We start from the raw sequence: 16,793 nt of genomic DNA, 5'->3' as shown, positions 1-16,793 counted from the left end.
GTTCACATTCTTAGCTGCTACCAGCTTGTGCTGGTGTTGAGGTGCAGCAATGAGTTGCAGTTTTAAGGATCAGTTTCTTGATGAGTACCATAATTTAAGGATGGAGGCCATTCAGATGATTTATAAGACTTTGAATTCTGGATTGTGAATTTTTCCTTCTGTCTACCTTTATTATTTCCCTGAGTGCCAGACAGATGCTGGAATGGTTTTGCTGCAGAAAGAATACACATTTCCTTTATTTGCTCGTTTCCTACCAACAGTAAATGAGTAAGGCGTTCTTATTTGCATCAGGGGCTTCACTTGCTCATATATTTTATTGCAACATAATCTGATGCCTGTTTTCTTGGTAGTGGTCTGAAGAACCTTCCATCACAGCCATGGGCAGCAATAAATTTAACTCGTTTCTGCTTCATGTTCTTTCCACTGCAGCAGCGGCAATCTGGCTCGCACAGTCCCATTGTCCCCAGCTCCTTTGGCAAGCATCTTGCTCTTGGCAAGGCCAATGTTAATCAGTGTTTGGCAGCGTGCAGAGGCCATTGAGCTTCCATGCTTAATGCCCACCTGCTATAGTACAGCCTGAGGGCCTTGCAGGACTTTAGAGCTACAAAAGTTGGTTTCAGTCGCTGGTGAAAGGAGCAGAGATACCATGGTGAAGGGAACACATCAGGATAGATGCCATTTTGTAGCGTATGGTGTCACTGGTGGAGCTCAGAGCAGGGGTGGGGAATCTTTTCTGGCCTAGATCCTGATCTTCTCCAACCCTTAGCAGGCCAGATTTGACAGGTGAGTGGAACTGTCTCTCTGTCAATCACCTTGATATCTCAATGATGTTTGGTGACACTGTGCTTTAAAGCCCAGTTGTTGGGGCTTCAAGGCTCAGTGTGTGACCGTATGAAAGCCCTTTTGCAAACAGCCCTGCACTGTTTTTTGAACTTCCAAAAACCAAGGAGTAGTGCAGGGCTGTTTGCAAAATGGAAATTGCTTTCATCTCCCATCAGCTGATCGGCAGTGGGAGCTCACCTTTCTCTAACTGAAAGGAAGAATTGGGAGCTTGCATTAAGCTCCCAAACATTTATTTGTTGCCACATGAGTGCCTGCCTCATACCTCGTCAAGTGTGTGTGTGGGGGGGGTAAGCATGTCTTAGGGGAAATGGCCTCACAAGCCAAATTGGGAGCCCTGGTAAGCCACATTTTTTACTCACAGGCTTACCCAGCTTTGTCCTAGCGAGCCTGTGAATGCATGAAATAAAGAGCATAGGATGTTTTGAGTGCATCCATGTGCAGAGCAGTCTATAGACCTGCTCATTGGATGAGATCTGCACAAGTAAATTGAGATAAGAGTCATAACAGTTTGAATGTGTCTTGGAGAACATCTAGTCCACCTCCCTCCTCAGTTCAGAATCTGCAACTCAGGGTAAAACTACTGCAAAGTCCCTGACAGATGGCTATCCAGCTGCTGCTTAAAAGGCCCCCAGAAAAGGAAAGATACCATTTCCTGAGGCAGTCTGTTCCACTATCAGAAAGCTCATATCATTGGTATGCCTCTCCCAAGGCTTAGCTGAAATCTGCTTCCCTGAGTTCCCAGCCTTTGTTTCAAGGCCTGGCCTTCTGGAGCAAGAGAAAATGAGTGCTTCATTTTCTGTGTTACAGCTCTTCAGATATTTGAAGATCCCAATCATGTCTTTCCTTAACTTATTATAACTTAGGTTGATCATATCCAGTTCTTTCAACCATTCATCACTGCACCGATTCCAAGATGGTGCTACTGGCTAGGGATGGGAGTGAACCTTAGAAGGTACAGTGGTACCTCGGGTTAAGTACTTAATTCGTTCCGGAGGTCCGTACTTAACCTGAAACTGTTCTTAACCTGAAACACCACTTTAGCTAATGGGGCCTCCTGCTGCTGCCGCACCACTGGAGCACAATTTCTGTTCTCATCCTGAAGCAATATTTCTGGGTTAGCGGAGTATGTAACCTGAAGCATATGTAACCTGAAGCATATGTAACCCGAGGTACCACTGTAATTCCCTTTCCCACAATTCTCTCTGTTGTGGATACACATTGCGTACAAATTATGTGAATAGCACTTGGCTTGAAAATGGCCTGTGGCAGCAAAACCAGAGAGAGAAATTCCAAGTGTATTGGAAACCTCCTTGCTTCTTACCTGTCTTCCTTTTTGCCTGTTTTGGATTGGAAAGGAAGCAGCAGGGCTGCGGGAATACTGATTGCTTCTAAAAGAAAGACATGGTAGCATTCTGGGGGAAATGAATAGGGACACCAAGCCTTAGAAGTGGAAGTGGTGTGCAGGTGGGGATAACAGCATTGTGTTTGTGCTTCAAATTAGATGCAGGGCATGAGTGAATTTTGTATCACAGTAGTGTGTCTAGTCTTCCAACTTCAAACAGAGAATGGTGTGGGGCTTTTAATCTGAATATATTACCAGGGAACTCTTGAAGTTAAAAAACAGGAAGATGCACTGAATAGTCTTCTGGTAGCAAACCTATACTACAGGGGTGGGGGACCTGTGGCTGCCCAGATGTAGTTGAAGAACTACAAGCATATGGAGAGCACCACATACACTGCCTCTGTCTCTAGAGCTCTGTTCTTGTTAAAATTTAATGAGAACAAATGAGCTGGTGTGCATCGGGAAGAAGGAAGAACCTTTCCCTTGAGACCTGTGGTATTGATAAGAGTTCCTGCAGTCCCTTGGTATTTGAGAGGGCAAAGGACCTCTTTAACCTTGAGAGGGGAGTGATATCTATGTTGCCCTATGTTGCAGGGTAGAGCCAGCTTTGCTGGTAGATCTGAGAGCCATTCATAGTAGCTTGGCAAGGTTATCTGACTCCCAGTAGTCTAACCAGAGTAACAGCAGAGAGGCTGCATCACCAACTTTTCATCAGGAAGGCTGATGAAAAGAAGAAACTTTAACCATGGGTGAATTTTTAGTGTGAAAGCACTGTGAGCTCAGTTCTCATGCTGTGAACGAATTATTGGGCTTGGGATGCACTGAGAGGCGTCCTTAACTTGAAATGTGTATATTTTGCGACTGTCTCCAGTTGGTGGCTCTTCCCAGGTGTGTGTGTGTGTGTGTGTGTGTGTGTGTGTGTGTGTGTTTCAAAAAAGCAAATTGAAAGCCTGAAGCCCACCCAGCCCTGCCATACAGCAGCTTACCTGTCAGTGGACCTTGCTTGTGTCAAGGGCTATTTGCTTCCAGTTCATTTCACCTATTCTCTTGTCAACTTATGGGTTTAATCATTTTGCTTCTAGCCAAATTAAGGCTGCTGGTCCCCCATTGCTGCTGTAATTGGTCTGGCATCACGTAGGGTTGAGGAACCCCTGACTCTCCTGGACTATGACTCCCTCTTCATGGGCTATGTGGCTGGGGCTGGTGGAAGTTGGATCCTGGTAACATCTGGAGGGCCACAGGCTTTCAGGAACAGCTTTCTCCAGAGATATATCTTGCTCTCAAAACACATTCCCAGATTGGCTCCCCGCTCCACACTCTGCAACTGTGAATAAAGATTCACAAGGAGGGATGTTGCTATAAGATGAACCTCAACCAGAAATTTAGCTTTTTTGTGGGGTGGGAGGCTTGCGTTGTAGAATTCCCTTGCAAGACCCTCTCTGTTGCAATCACCAGGAGGTCTGTGAATACATTTTTTCCACCAAGCCTTTTAAGAACTAGGACTGTTTATGTTTAATATGGTATAAAGCTGCTCATGGTATGGATAGTATGTGTGTTTTACCAATAAATTATTTTATGAAGGGTTGTTATTGTTTTATTTTCAGCCATTTTGAGGGTCTGCATAGCTGAAAAGCAGCCTGAAACACTTTCTATAGAACTAAATATATAGGTTTCAACTTCTGGCTACCGTATTTTTCGCTCTATAAGACGCACCAGACCACAAGACGCACCTAGTTTTTGGAGGAGGGAAACAAGAAAAAAAATATTCTGAATCCCAAAAGCCAGAACAGCAAGAGGGATCACTGCGCAGTGAAAGCAGCAATCCCTCTTGCTGTTCTGGCTTCTGTGATAGCTGCGCAGCTTGCATTCGCTCCATAAGACGCACACACATTTCCCCTTACTTTTTAGGAGGGAAAAAGTGAGTCTTATAGAGCAAAAAATACGGTAACAAGCCCTCACCAACCTGGTGCCCTCCAGATGTTTTGGACTCCAGATCTCTCCCTCTTCTGACTGGGGCTTATGGGAGTTTTAGTCCAAAATGACTGGAGGGCACCAGGTTGGTGACGGCCGCAATAGACTGTGTGTTGAAGACATATCAGTGGCTTCCTGAGCAATTCTCCTAGAGTAACAGCTGCTTAAGTGGAGGATAACTCCTAGACACATGATTACATATGACTGGGATGGGCAGGGGGGGGGGATATCTCATGTGCATTTATGTTTGTATTGAGAAACCCTAAGCAACTTCCAAGGACCTGCATGCTTCTCTGTAACAAAGCCTGGAAGCTGCTGTTCTAGGCCAAGAAAGGAGGACCCAGTATAGACATAGCAGGACAGGTGGGTTTGAGTGTTAAGTGTCGTAGCTCAGTGGCAGAGCATCTGCTTTCCATGCAGAGGGTCCCATGTTCAATTCCCAGGTAGGGCTGGGAGAGACTTCTGCCTGAAACCCTGGAGAGCTGCTGCCTGTCAATTTAGACAGCGCTGAGATAGATGCTCCAATGATCTGATTCAGTATAAGGTAGCTTCCTAGGTCTCTATGTAAGAAATAAAGCAGTCATTTATTTTCTTCTTTCATTACCTCCCAATCTTTTCAAACAGATAGGATTGCACTCTTTCTTTCCTCTCTCTGCTTTGCCCCTCTGCGTGTTCCTTTCAACTGTTGCTTTGTCTCCCATATACACTCTGTGTTCCTCAGTAAGAAGGCATTAAACGCTCTAAATATGAGGCAGCCCAGATTGTGGGGTGGCGGGGCAGAAGCAGATGGGGAAGGAGGTAGAGTGTGCCAGGCTCTTTTTTTACCCATGAATAAATTCTTTCTTGCACTCACATTGGAGATCCCGAATGAAATGAAAGCTTTTAGCATCAAATGATGCTTCAGGGAGCAGCCTTTCAATTGGGGGCGGGGGAACCACTGGAGTTCTTTTAAAGGGTCTTCTTCTCCAGCTGAAAGAGTGATGGGGGTGGAGGGAAGTCTGCATGAGCCCATTAACCTTAGTCGCAGCTCAGTGCATGCTGTCTTCCTCAGATGCCTGTCACTGTGTTCTCCCAAGAGAGATGGCATAGCCTGTTTCAATCTAAAGCTGCCTTCTGCAGATGGGAAAAAAAGATGGCCAGAAAAAAAGATCTGCAAACCTTAAAGTGCTTTATGAATAAATGGTTAATTAGCTGCTAGTCCAAGGTGAAGCAGGCAGGCCCAAATCTGGCACTTAAAATAAATTATGTAAATGTGAATGTACATTTACATCATTAGTTCTGGTTGCGATAGTCCCCCCCTTTCCCCTCCTGTTTTTCTCCAGCTAGTATAAAAAAGAGGCCTTCAAAAAAGAAGCCAGTTTGCCTTCTCTTCTATCTTTGTTTTATTGCTCCTTTCATTTTCAGCTTCTTTAAGCCTATCACTGGTACTTAGATCAGAATCTTATCCTGCAAACCAAAGCATCCTTAATTGGAAGCAAGTCCCATTGAATTCCCTGGGGATTTAATATCTGCACAAACATGCTTAGGCCTTGGCTCTGTAGGAACATGAAGCAAAACCTTGTATAACAATGGTTTTTTGTGGTTTTTTAGATACTGGAAACAAGGATTTTGATTTAAATAACTGTTTTTCAAGGTTGGGGGGGGAATACTGTGTTGCCAGTGTATTGATTACCTAACAAAGCCTGCAGTTTGAATATTATTCAGAAAAAGCAGTAGTCCATCCATGGCCCTCATTGTACCCTCATATCTGCCATCCTCTGGATACCTTAACCCAGTGCCTTTTTTCTGCGGGGATGCATACCCCTAAACCAGGGGTCTGCAACCCGCGGCTCCGGAGCCGCATGTGGCTCTTTTACATCTTTGCTGCAGCTCTGGGGCGGATACTAGCGAGGGGAGGAGGCGCATTGTGCGCCCCAACACTCCTCACTGTGGCGGGCGCTGTACTGGCTGTGACGTCGCATGGGGGCGGTGCTTGCGTTAGTCACGCACTGTTCCGACGTCACCTTCCCGCCCGCTGTCAGATCGTGGCTCTGGAGATATATTTGTTTTAAATGTTGCAATGGTTTTGCGGCTCCCAGTTGTTGTTTTTTCTTTGGAAACGGGTCCAAGTGGCTCTTTTTGTCTTAAAGGTTGTAGACCCCTGCCCTAAACATATTGTGAATCTAAGTTTGGCCTCATTGAGGGGCAGTATTTCAATATGAGTAGAGTAGGAAAATGAGAGTACCCCTAAACTTTTTTATAGAAAAAAAGCACTGCCTTAGCTACCTTTTGGATGGCCTCTGTGGGCTGAGTGAGATGGGTTTTGTGCAACTAGATATGTGTGCGAGGGCCCATCTGTGGAAATGTGTCACTACCGAAGCTGATCTGCAACTTATTTTGGAGGTGCAAAAGAGAATTCTGTGCATTGGTTCTGATAGCTAAAATGGAATTTCCAAATTCAAGTTCAATATTTTTCCATAAACAAGTAAGCAAGACACAGAATAATGGCAGACCATAGCCCATAACTCAGCTATTGACTACCAGCCTGCTCACCTAATTATAAAAAGCCATTTTAGCCTCTTCATTCATCTAGGTAGAGGGCACCTTAGTTCACATTCTTAGAAACAGTGGTTTGTGGGAGCCCCTAGGCATTGTGGGGAGAGCGAAGTAACAGGTTCTTGTTCTTGCAAGGATTGTAGCAGCTTGGCTTGCTCTACACTGCCCTCTACTGCCAACCTTCAGTTCAACTACATTCCTGAAGCGTAGGAAGATTCCTTATACAGAGTCACACTTTTGGTCTATATGGCATAGTATTTTCTGTATTAAGTTCTGGAGATCTGCCGCCAGGAAGTCAGGAGTCTTGTCAGTCCCCAATTGGAGATTCTAGGGATCAAATCTGGAACTTGATGGATGCAAAGCATGTGCTGTACCATTGAGTCCGAAATGCCGAACCATTTTGGGAGAACTGGAGTTTTAGGGAACCCAACAAAGCTCCTTAATTTTATTTTAGCTTAAAAAGAAAATTTAGTCTCCCCCAATCCAAAGAGGTTTGTTGGAAATAACAAATAAATAATAAATCCGTATTAAGTAAACTACTGATAGTAAGGGGGCAGAATCAACATTTTTATACCAAAACAATGATCCTCCAGATGTTGTTGCACTATGCTTCCACTACCACTTATCATTGGCTGTGCTGGCTGGAGTTGTTAAGAGTTGGAATCCAACAATATGTAAAATGCCACCTTCTTCTGGATGATGCTTGGGCTTGGGAAAGGTCAGGAAGGCAGGATGCAACCAGCCTGTGCCTTTCTAGTATTCTAGTTTATTGTGTTAGAAGAGTCCTGCTGGATTAGACAGGCTACCACCATCATGTCTGATGCTTTTGGAAAGCCCACAAGTAGGGCTGAAGGCAGCAGCCCTCCACTGCCATTTGCTGTCCAGAAACTGGTGTTCATTGGTATTCTGCCTCTGAACATAAAGGTTCAATTTAGCTGTCAGGGCTAATAGACCTATCTGTGGCTATCCTCCCATCGGTTAGTATGAACACAGAAAGCGTATGCTTCAGAGGGTGTGTTCGATTTGATCCAAGAAAATGTTGCATGTTGTAGCTGAGAAGTGCTCTTCTCATGCAATGTGTGTAAGGTTCTTTTCAGTTTAGGAATGGAAAAACTAGCAACTTGCAAAAGGGTAGTTCACTAGCTCCTGCCATTCCTGTAGACACTGGAAGCAGATAGCAGCTGTTCCCTCACTTTCTCAACACATCCATAACAGAAATACTAACAAACATTTTGTTTCTAGTCTGGGAGCTACCAAGGTCTGGCACACTGAGTCTTGTTCCACATCCTACCAAATGCCAAAATACAGATTGGGTCATACGTAATCACTCAGGAATTTCTGTCCTGAACTTGGCTAATCTCAACATCCGCTGGGGAACAGGAATTCCAAGTGTTCAGCACCTGTCTCTATACAGAAGTGCTGCACGTGCTACCACGAAGCTGGCAATACCTGTCTGACTGGTATGTTGTCACCCAGTCATCTGCATCAGACAGACAGGTCAAATTTGGGGTGTTGAGGGCATGATGTTGGAAAGGGTCAGTGGTTGTGATGGGAGGCCAAATGGATCTCTGTGTGTGTTGGTATTTCACAAGGGGCTTTGGGAGTGAATTTGTTGTGGCCAGTGAGGTGTCTGGTGATACACACTATTTGGGTGGCTTTGTAGAGGAGAATCAGGGTTTCCTTGATCCACACTGAAAGGACTGAACTCTACTTGGGAACTGGAGGAAGAAAGCTGGGCTAACACAGGCTGGAGAGGAAATGAGGGTACAAGAACTAAAGGCGCCTTAAAAAAACAACCACCACCGCCACTTTTCCAGTTTCTTATTTGTCTGGCTATTTATTTATTTATTTATTTATTTATTTAAATAATATTTATTGCAACAATTTAAACACTTACAAAAAAAGAGCAAAGAAAAAACAATACATTACATTACAATACAAAGACACTACATAACACTAAAAACTAACAAGACAAAACAAAAACAATTTAAAAACACATCAAAAAAGAAGAAAAGGAAAAAAAGGAAAAAGAAATTTCAATATCTTGTCTTTCTTTCACATATTTCCATGACCTCCTCACGCCTCCCTTTTTGTATTCCACTTCTGTTAATTATTTCAGCAATTCCTTTCCACCTTCCCCTGTTTTCTGTCCTATAATTATCTTAACACATTTTAACCTTATTTTTCCATTAATACTCTATTAATCTATTTGTACTTAATTCCTTATAACCTTTCTACTAAAGCTATATCACTTCATCCCAACGTTCTTCTAACATTCATTAATTTTACAATATTTCTGTAAATAGTCTTTAAACTTTTTCCAATCTTCTTCCACCGACTCCTCTCCCTGGTCTCGGATTCTGCCAGTCATTTCCGCCAGTTCCATATAGTCCATCAACTTCATCTGCCATTCTTCCCTGGTGGGTAAATCTTGTGTCTTCCAATACTTCGCGATGAGTATTCTTGCTGCTGTTGTAGCATACATAAAAAAAGTTCTATCCTTCTTTAACACCAATTGGCCGACCATGCCCAGGAGAAAGGCCTCTGGTTTCTTCAGAAGGGTATATTTAAATACCTTTTTCATTTCATTATAAATCATCTCCCAGAATGTCTTAATCCTTGGGCATGTCCACCAGAGGTGAAAGAATGTACCTTCAGTCTTCTTACATTTCCAACATTTATTATCGGGCAAATGGTAGATTTTTTCAAGCTTAACTGGTGTCATGTACCACCTATAAATCATTTTCATTAAATTTTCTCTTAGAGCATTACATGCCGTAAATTTCATACCTGTGGTCCATAACTGTTCCCAGTCAGCCATCATTATGTTATGTCCAACATCTTGTGTCCATTTAATCATAGCTGATTTCACCGTTTCATCCTGAGTGTTCCATCTCAACAGCAAGTTATACATTCTTGACAAATTCTTAGTTTTTGGATCTAACAATTCTGTTTCCAATTTTGATTTTTCCACCTGGAAACCAACTTTTTTGTCCAATTTATATGCCTCCATTATTTGGTAATAATGGAGCCAATCTCGCACTTTATTTTTCAATTTTTCAAAGCTCTGCAATTTTATTCTGTCTCCATCTTGCTCCAGAATTTCCCAATATTTCGGCCATTTGGCCTCCATATTGAGTTTTCTCTGTGCCTTCGCTTCCATTGGTGACAACCATCTTGGGGTTTTCTTTTCTAGCAAGTCCTTATATCTTATCCAAACATTAAACAATGCTTTCCTAACAATATGATTTTTAAATGCTTTATGTACTTTTACCTTATCATACCACAGATATGCATGCCAACCAAATACGTTATTGAAACCTTCTAAATCCAACACTTCAGTGTTTTCAAGAAGCAGACATTCTCTCAGCCAGCAAAATGCAGCTGATTCATAATAAAGTTTGAGGTCTGGCAGGGCAAATCCACCTCTTTCTTTAGCATCAGTTAGTATCTTAAATTTTATTCGAGGCTTCTTGCCCTGCCAAACAAATCTGGAAATATCCTTCTGCCACTTATTGAAACAATCCATCTTATCCAAAATTTGCAATGTTTGAAACAAAAATAACATCCTTGGCAGCACATTCATTTTTATCACAGCAATTCGGCCTAACAATGATAGCTTCAAATTTGACCATACTTCTAAATCCTTTTTCACTTCAGTCCAACATTTTTCATAGTTATCCTTAAATAAATTCACATTTTTAGCAGTCATATTAACCCCTAAGTATTTTACTTTTTTAACCAATGTTAGTCCTGTCTCCTCCTGAAACTTCTCTCTCTCATTCATAGTTAAATTTTTCTCTAAAACCATGGTTTTCGTCTTATTCAACTTGAAACCTGCAACCTGTCCAAATTCTTGAATCAGTTCCAGTACCCTTTTAGTACTAGGTTCTGGCTCCTGTAAAGTCAAAACTAAATCATCAGCAAATGCTTTGTCCTTTCTAATCATGTTTAACAAAACCTCGAGGACCGATATAAAAAACAATGGAGAAATTGGGCACCCTTGTCGTGTCCCTTTTTCAATCTTAAACTCTTCTGTCATCACATTGTTCACAATTAATTTTGCCTTTTGTTCTGAATAAATTGCACCTATACCATTTTCAAAACCTTGTCCTACCCCTATCCTCCGTAGGTTCTTCTTCATAAAACTCCAAGAAATGTTGTCAAAGGCTTTCTCTGCATCCATTACAGACTTCCTTCAATGGTTGTATTAACCATTCTTTCAAAGATCTGTAATATCTTGAAGTCAAACCATCTGGTCCTGGAGATTTGCCTAATTGCATGTTCTGGATGGCCCCTTCCACCTCCTGATCCGTTATCTTAAAATTCAACATTAGCTGTTTTTCCTGAGAGATTTTACGTTTATTTGTCTAGCTATTTAAAGGGAAGGCGCACAGAAGCAGGAAGTGGGATGGACTTTGCTGAATCACAGTGGAATATTCTATCATTGGGGCTGGATTCAAGGAAGAGAGGGAACGCCTTTCCTTTTTTGCTGAAATCTGATGAATGGAGGGAATCTCGCCCTGGATGCATTGAGCTGGCAAGGTCCAGGCTATGCTTTCCGGAGATCTGGCAGGTGGCGAGGGGCTCCTGGTTTCCATCTCCATGTACTTCTCTGGCACTCCTCCTTTGTAACCAGATATGTTCACCAAAAAGTCAACAAAAAGGGGCTAGTTATCAGGACAGATTAGTTAGGTGGTGCAGTGGTATCGGGTTACATACGCTTCAGGTTACATATGCTTAAGGTTACAGACTCCGCTAACCCAGAAATAGTACCTCGGATTAAGAACTTTGCTTCAGGATGAGAACAGAAATCGTGCTGCGGCGCAGCGGCAGCAGGAGGCCCCATTAGCTAAAGTGGTGCTTCAGGTTAAGAATAGTTTCAGGTTAAGAACGGACCTCCGGAACGAATTAAGTACTTAACTCGAGGTACCACTGTATTCAAGTGCATCCATTAAAGAGCTCAACTCTGATAGCATCTGCAGGCTTTTATTTTCAAAGGAAGAGCTGTCGTTGCTACTTTGTTCTAATAAACTCTGGTGCGACATGAGAATTGTTTTGCACTGAATGACCCAGAAAAACTGTCTGCGGACAAATGCCAGCTCCCTTGGCCTGTAAAACGAGATGAGCGCCGCAACCCCAGAGTCGTCTGCGACTGGACTTAACTGTTAGGGGTCCTTTACCTTTACCTTTTATGGTGTAGCCCAGGGGTCAGCAAAGTTTATATTGCCTGGGCCAGATCGGTCCTCCATGGGCCGAATCACGCCTGCGCACCCATGATTTTTGGCATCTGTGTGTGCACAGATGTGATTTTTGGCAACTGTATCTACGCAGACACAATTTCCAGTGCTGCAGAAGTGAGTCTCCATGCCGCGCTGTGCCGGTTTAGCTCAGCACACGAGCTGGCAGCTCGGTTCGGGGGTGGCTTGTGGGCCAGTCAAATGACCTCTGCAGGCTGCTTCCAGCCCATGGGCCTTAGGCTGCTGACCCTGGTGTAGCCCATACTTTCGCCAACCTGATTCCCTCCAGAGGTTTTGATCATTAGCCGTGCTGGCTGGTTCTGATGGGAATTAGGAGTCCAGCACTGTCTGGAGGGTGCCAGTCTGAGGGTATCTGGTCCAGACTAATTAAATCTTCATCTTATTTATTTGCCTACTCCTCCACTTCATCTCAGAATTACTACAAACTGCCAGCTTTGCCTTTTTCATCATGCCTCAAAACTATGTTTCCTTCCCCGCCTTCTTTTTTTCATTCTTGCATCCAACCTGAATAATTCTTTATGCTATATGTGACCAATGATGGATAAGAGGATGGAATGTGGGTTTCTTATAAATATAAGAATAAAAGTTCTAGTGAGCTCAAAAACATGCTGTTTGTAAGTTTTACTTATACCTAGCTGTTGTCGTTATGCAATCGCCACCCTACAGATGGCGCCATGAGTGAATAAGAGAGAGAGAGAAAGTAGAGGGGACTCCTTCAAAGAACTCAAAGGAGCCTGTTTTGAGTTTAACTGTGCTACTTCCGGACAACAGTGAGCTCTCTGAGGGGCTTTCCACCTTGCAAGATTATTTCCTTGGGAAAGGCTACTTTTGATTAAATCTGAACTCACACGGAAAAGGTGTAGGCAACTGGTCAGGCCTTGGCTTTCTCTCCGCAGGATTCAAGACTTAAAGGTTTGTGCATGGTTTGTGGAGGTGTGCCAGCTCATCCGGAAACTTGGGGCATGGGTAGATGTTTGTGTATCTAAGGTGATATGTGGAGGGAGAAACCCTTCTGGCTTAGCATGCTAGAGGCGACTGTGCTTTAGCTGGATTTCAAATGGGTTTTGCATGCTGCTAGCTGTGGCAAAGCTGCACTAGGGATGTTTGTGGCACTTTGTAGCACCAGAATATATTTCCAGCCCCTGGAGGCAGGAGGACACTAGGTTGATTGCTATGTGCTTCATACAAGCAGAAGGCCTGTTAGTAAAGGTGGCCATTTAAGTAGCTATTTCATACCGTAGTACAGGAAGGCAGCCAGGGAGGGAACTTTCCTTCTACAGGATGACAAAGCTTTTACTTGAAAGGATTTGGGTGTTGCCTTTGTGTTCTGGGTAAGGTTTAGTGGTACCCCATTGTTGTCTTCTGACATCTTCCCACAACAGCTGTGCTAAGAGACCATAACTAAGAGACCAGCTCTCCCCTTTCTTCACTATAACCTGCCCAGATTGTTAAGGCCAACCAAGAGCACTGTTATTCAAAATTACATTTCTTTGTATCACAGACCTAATTCTCTGCCGTAAGGAAGAATGTGGAAATGAAGGTGTGTGTATGAGATGCAGGGTAGGAGCTGAGCTCAGGCAAACAGGCACTATGTGTCCCTTCAGGTCTGACCCATAGTCGTGTCTTGGGTGCATCACTAGGTGACATTTCCAGCAAAGCCTGGGGCTTTGCAGCTTTGCTTGACCATAAGGAAACAGAACTGGTAGTTTAATTTGCAAAGAGGAAGGTGTGGAGATTCATATTTGGCTGGGACCTGTGCCTTTTTACATGTGCAACTTGCTCCACAATCAGAGTTGTGGGATGTATGCTGTGAAGAACATAATCACTGTATTCAGGGCAATCTAGACATGCTCAGAGATTCATTTATTAAAAAGATATGGGGGATTGGTCTTCAGTTGGTGGGCTGCATGAGTGGGCTGTGGTTTGGCGGTGACTGACTGGAGCTTTTTCTTAAAGAAAGAAAGAGAGGTAAAGGGGATGACCAGATGCTAAGGAGGCAGAGTTCCTTTATCTTCAATAGCTGTGTAGAGGAGGGAAATGGTTAGGTGTGGTTTTCTCACTCCTACATGACAAGCTGTCTCTGTAAACATTCCGCCTCTTATGTAGCTATTTAAACAGCCTTGTAAATAAGCCCACAAAAGTTACTAGCATGCAATGTTTTTTACTAACCTGCTAAGGAAATTAGTAGCTTGTTGTTTGCATGATGACCACAGAGGAGAGGAAGCTTCTGAACAGGCTTGTTAAAGAAAGTGCCTTCTGCTATACAGGCTGGTGGAGGAGAGACAAACTAGGTTTCCATGCTGGCTTCAGAGGAAGCAAAGTGGAGGCTGGTGGGAGGAGGAATGGAGAGATCCCCCCCCCCTTTGCCAGCCCACTCACTCCCCTGTGTGGAATCTCTGGTTGCCATGGGCGATCCAGTGAGTTATTAAATACAGTGCTGTAGATCTGTAAATTCCTTTGCATCTGGTCACTCTAAAGTGGTGGGTGGGATGGGCAGAGCAGAGAACAGGTTAGTTGCGGGGGGGGGCACAAAGTCTCACCTCTAGGATGACACCTTCTCGAATGCCAGGCTAATTGGAGAACTCTGATCTGGCAAGGGAGTGAGGTGATAGGAGGCGTTAAGAGTTATTGTTGTCTTTTACAAATTTATATAGATGAAGTGGGATATGTCAGCTGATCCTAATAAACTGGGTAGTGTGCAATGGGTAGTATTACTGGTGTGTGTGTAAAAGAGAGAGAAAAATCCACATAGCTGCATGCGTTTCTGGACTCACCTTGGGGTCATATAAAGGAACACCGAAAGCTGCCTTATACAGTGGTACCTCAGGTTAAGTACTTAATTTGTTCCGGAGGTCCATTCTTAACCTGAAACTGTTCTTAACCTGAAGCACCACTTTAGCTATTGGGGCCTCTTGCTGCTGCCGCGCCACCGGAGCCCAATTTCTGTTCTTATCCTGAAGCAAAGTTCTTAACCTGAAGCACTGTTTCTGGATTAGCAGAGTGTGTAACCTGAAGCATATGTAACCCAAGGTACCACTGTACTTGAGTCATATCATTGGTCCATCTTGCTCAGCATACATGGATTGGTGATGACAGACCTTTAGATTTTCAGGCAGGAGTTTTTGTCAGCCCTACCTGGACTGAATTTGGAACCTTCTGCATGCAAAGCAGGTGCTCTACTGCTTGGGGGGCTGGGTTTTGTCACAAGTGCTTGAACTTCAGCATTTACTACTATATATGCTAAGAAAAATTTGAAGTGGACCTCATGTTGAAGCTTTGGGTTCTGAAAGAATGAAGGCTTCTGTTCTTGTTCCAGGGCTGTGATATTTTGGCTAAAGAGGAAAATAGCCCAGCGGTTGACATTCTTGGAAGTTCTTAGACAGTCTTCTCTGTCTTCCTGATGTGCCTTCTTTCTTCCCCGCCTCCTCCAGAGGCAGGGCTTCTTTCTCTTGCCTCTCCATGGCTGTGTGGCTTTGACTCACCCTGGGAGCAGCAGGAACTGCAGTGATGTCAGGCTTTAAGGAGGGAAGTGTGGGAGGAGACACACGGCCCTGTTTGGCTGGCTGGCTGGCTGGGAGCTCTTGTCCCTGCCACATTTCATGGGATAAGGATGAGAGCAAGCAACACTGGTACTCAAGGTCTTGCTCCAGTCTTCAGTGTGGGTGATGCACTAACCCCAGCTTCAAGATGAAAGGGAAGTACAAAGGTAATGGTCTCAGAATATGTCCTCTTTTCTTCCTGACTTCCAAACCGTTGTGGTGGGATCCCTAAAATGAAAATCTTGGGAAGGGGGTTCCAGGCTGAAAAATGTTGAACTGTAAGCCAGGAACTTCTCTGGTTTAAATATCACCTCTGCCATGAAGTCTGGACATGGCCTCAGGCAAATTACAGCTTTTCAGCAACCCTCAAATGTGCAATATGATAAAACTGACTAGGCAGCCGGAAAAGATTATTTTTTTAAGGATTGCTCCAGTAATGCATGTGAAGAACTTAGAAAACTTCTAAAGCACTACGTAAATACTAGACAAACTTTGAACCTGAGACAAGGCAGTAGGTGGGATGTTTGCCTGAATGGCTCATTCTAAACTAAGTAAATCCCAGTGGATAACAAGGAAGGAAAAGCTTGGAGAGGAGATAGGGACCACCCAGGTGAGCCAGTGGTGACTTTCTCTCTTGCCGTGCTTCAGTGCACCGGGCTAAGTGAGTGCCAGGTCAAAAGCTTGTTTTCTGTGGCATATGAGTTGCTAACTTTGTCTCTTGCTTAATGGCCTGCTGTTTAATTGTAGGATTGTAGTATTTTGTTACTGTTTGAATTTTGTTACTATGGTTTGGGGGGGGGGGAGAAGGTTTTTGTTTAAAAGTTATAACTCAGTAAAATAGAGGGGAATAAAGTTAGAGCTCTGGAGGAATTTCAGGGATGCCTCATTTCTGCTTTTTTGGATTTAGGGCACAAAGCTTCTCATTCTTGGCTGAATCTTGGGATGGAGATTCTAGTGTCTTGTAAGCTGCACATCCTGCACCCCAGTATTTGCTAGGGAGTGAGTCACTAGGCCTGGGGCCACAAAGCAGAGACAGTGGCAGTGAAACCTGGCTTTCAAGCTCCTGTTTTGTTTGTTTGTTCTTTTGTTTTGTAAGCACATAAGATGTTCCTGGTGCTCACATGTGAGCCACGTTCTCTTCCTCTTCCTTTGCTCAGTTATCCCTAATATATAGGTTGACCTGATCTGAAGTATTGTGGGAGTGCTGGTGATACTCGCCAGGCCTCATTCCTGGTTTTGTTTAAGCACTGGGCTGGATAGTTGGGAGGTTGCCAAAGGTGTTCACAAATAGGCAGTGATTGG

The 16,793-nt window shown here is 43.8% G+C and overlaps 1 protein-coding gene across 6 annotated transcripts in view; it reads left to right on the top strand.

Annotated features, from left to right (window-relative positions):
* The window catches only part of RIPOR1 (RHO family interacting cell polarization regulator 1), a 103,752-nt gene that overhangs the window by 44,916 nt on the left and 42,043 nt on the right, over nt 1–16,793 (top strand). Inside the window, exon 1 of one of the 6 annotated variants that reach the window (XM_081202391.1) lies at nt 15,505–15,658. The exons of the other annotated variants lie outside the window; for them this stretch is intronic. Coding sequence (XP_081058517.1) covers nt 15,640–15,658 — 19 coding nt within the window. The 5' untranslated portion in view covers nt 15,505–15,639. Of the gene's footprint in view, nt 1–15,504; nt 15,659–16,793 lie in introns of those variants that run through there. 6 annotated transcript variants of the gene reach the window in all.

Source organism: Podarcis bocagei (genome assembly GCF_964188305.1).
Source record: "Podarcis bocagei genome assembly, chromosome: 7".
In the NCBI taxonomy this organism is placed as follows: Eukaryota; Metazoa; Chordata; class Lepidosauria; order Squamata; family Lacertidae; genus Podarcis; species Podarcis bocagei.
Note: the sequence above shows the minus strand (reverse complement) of the source record. Positions and strands in the feature narration are given on the sequence as shown.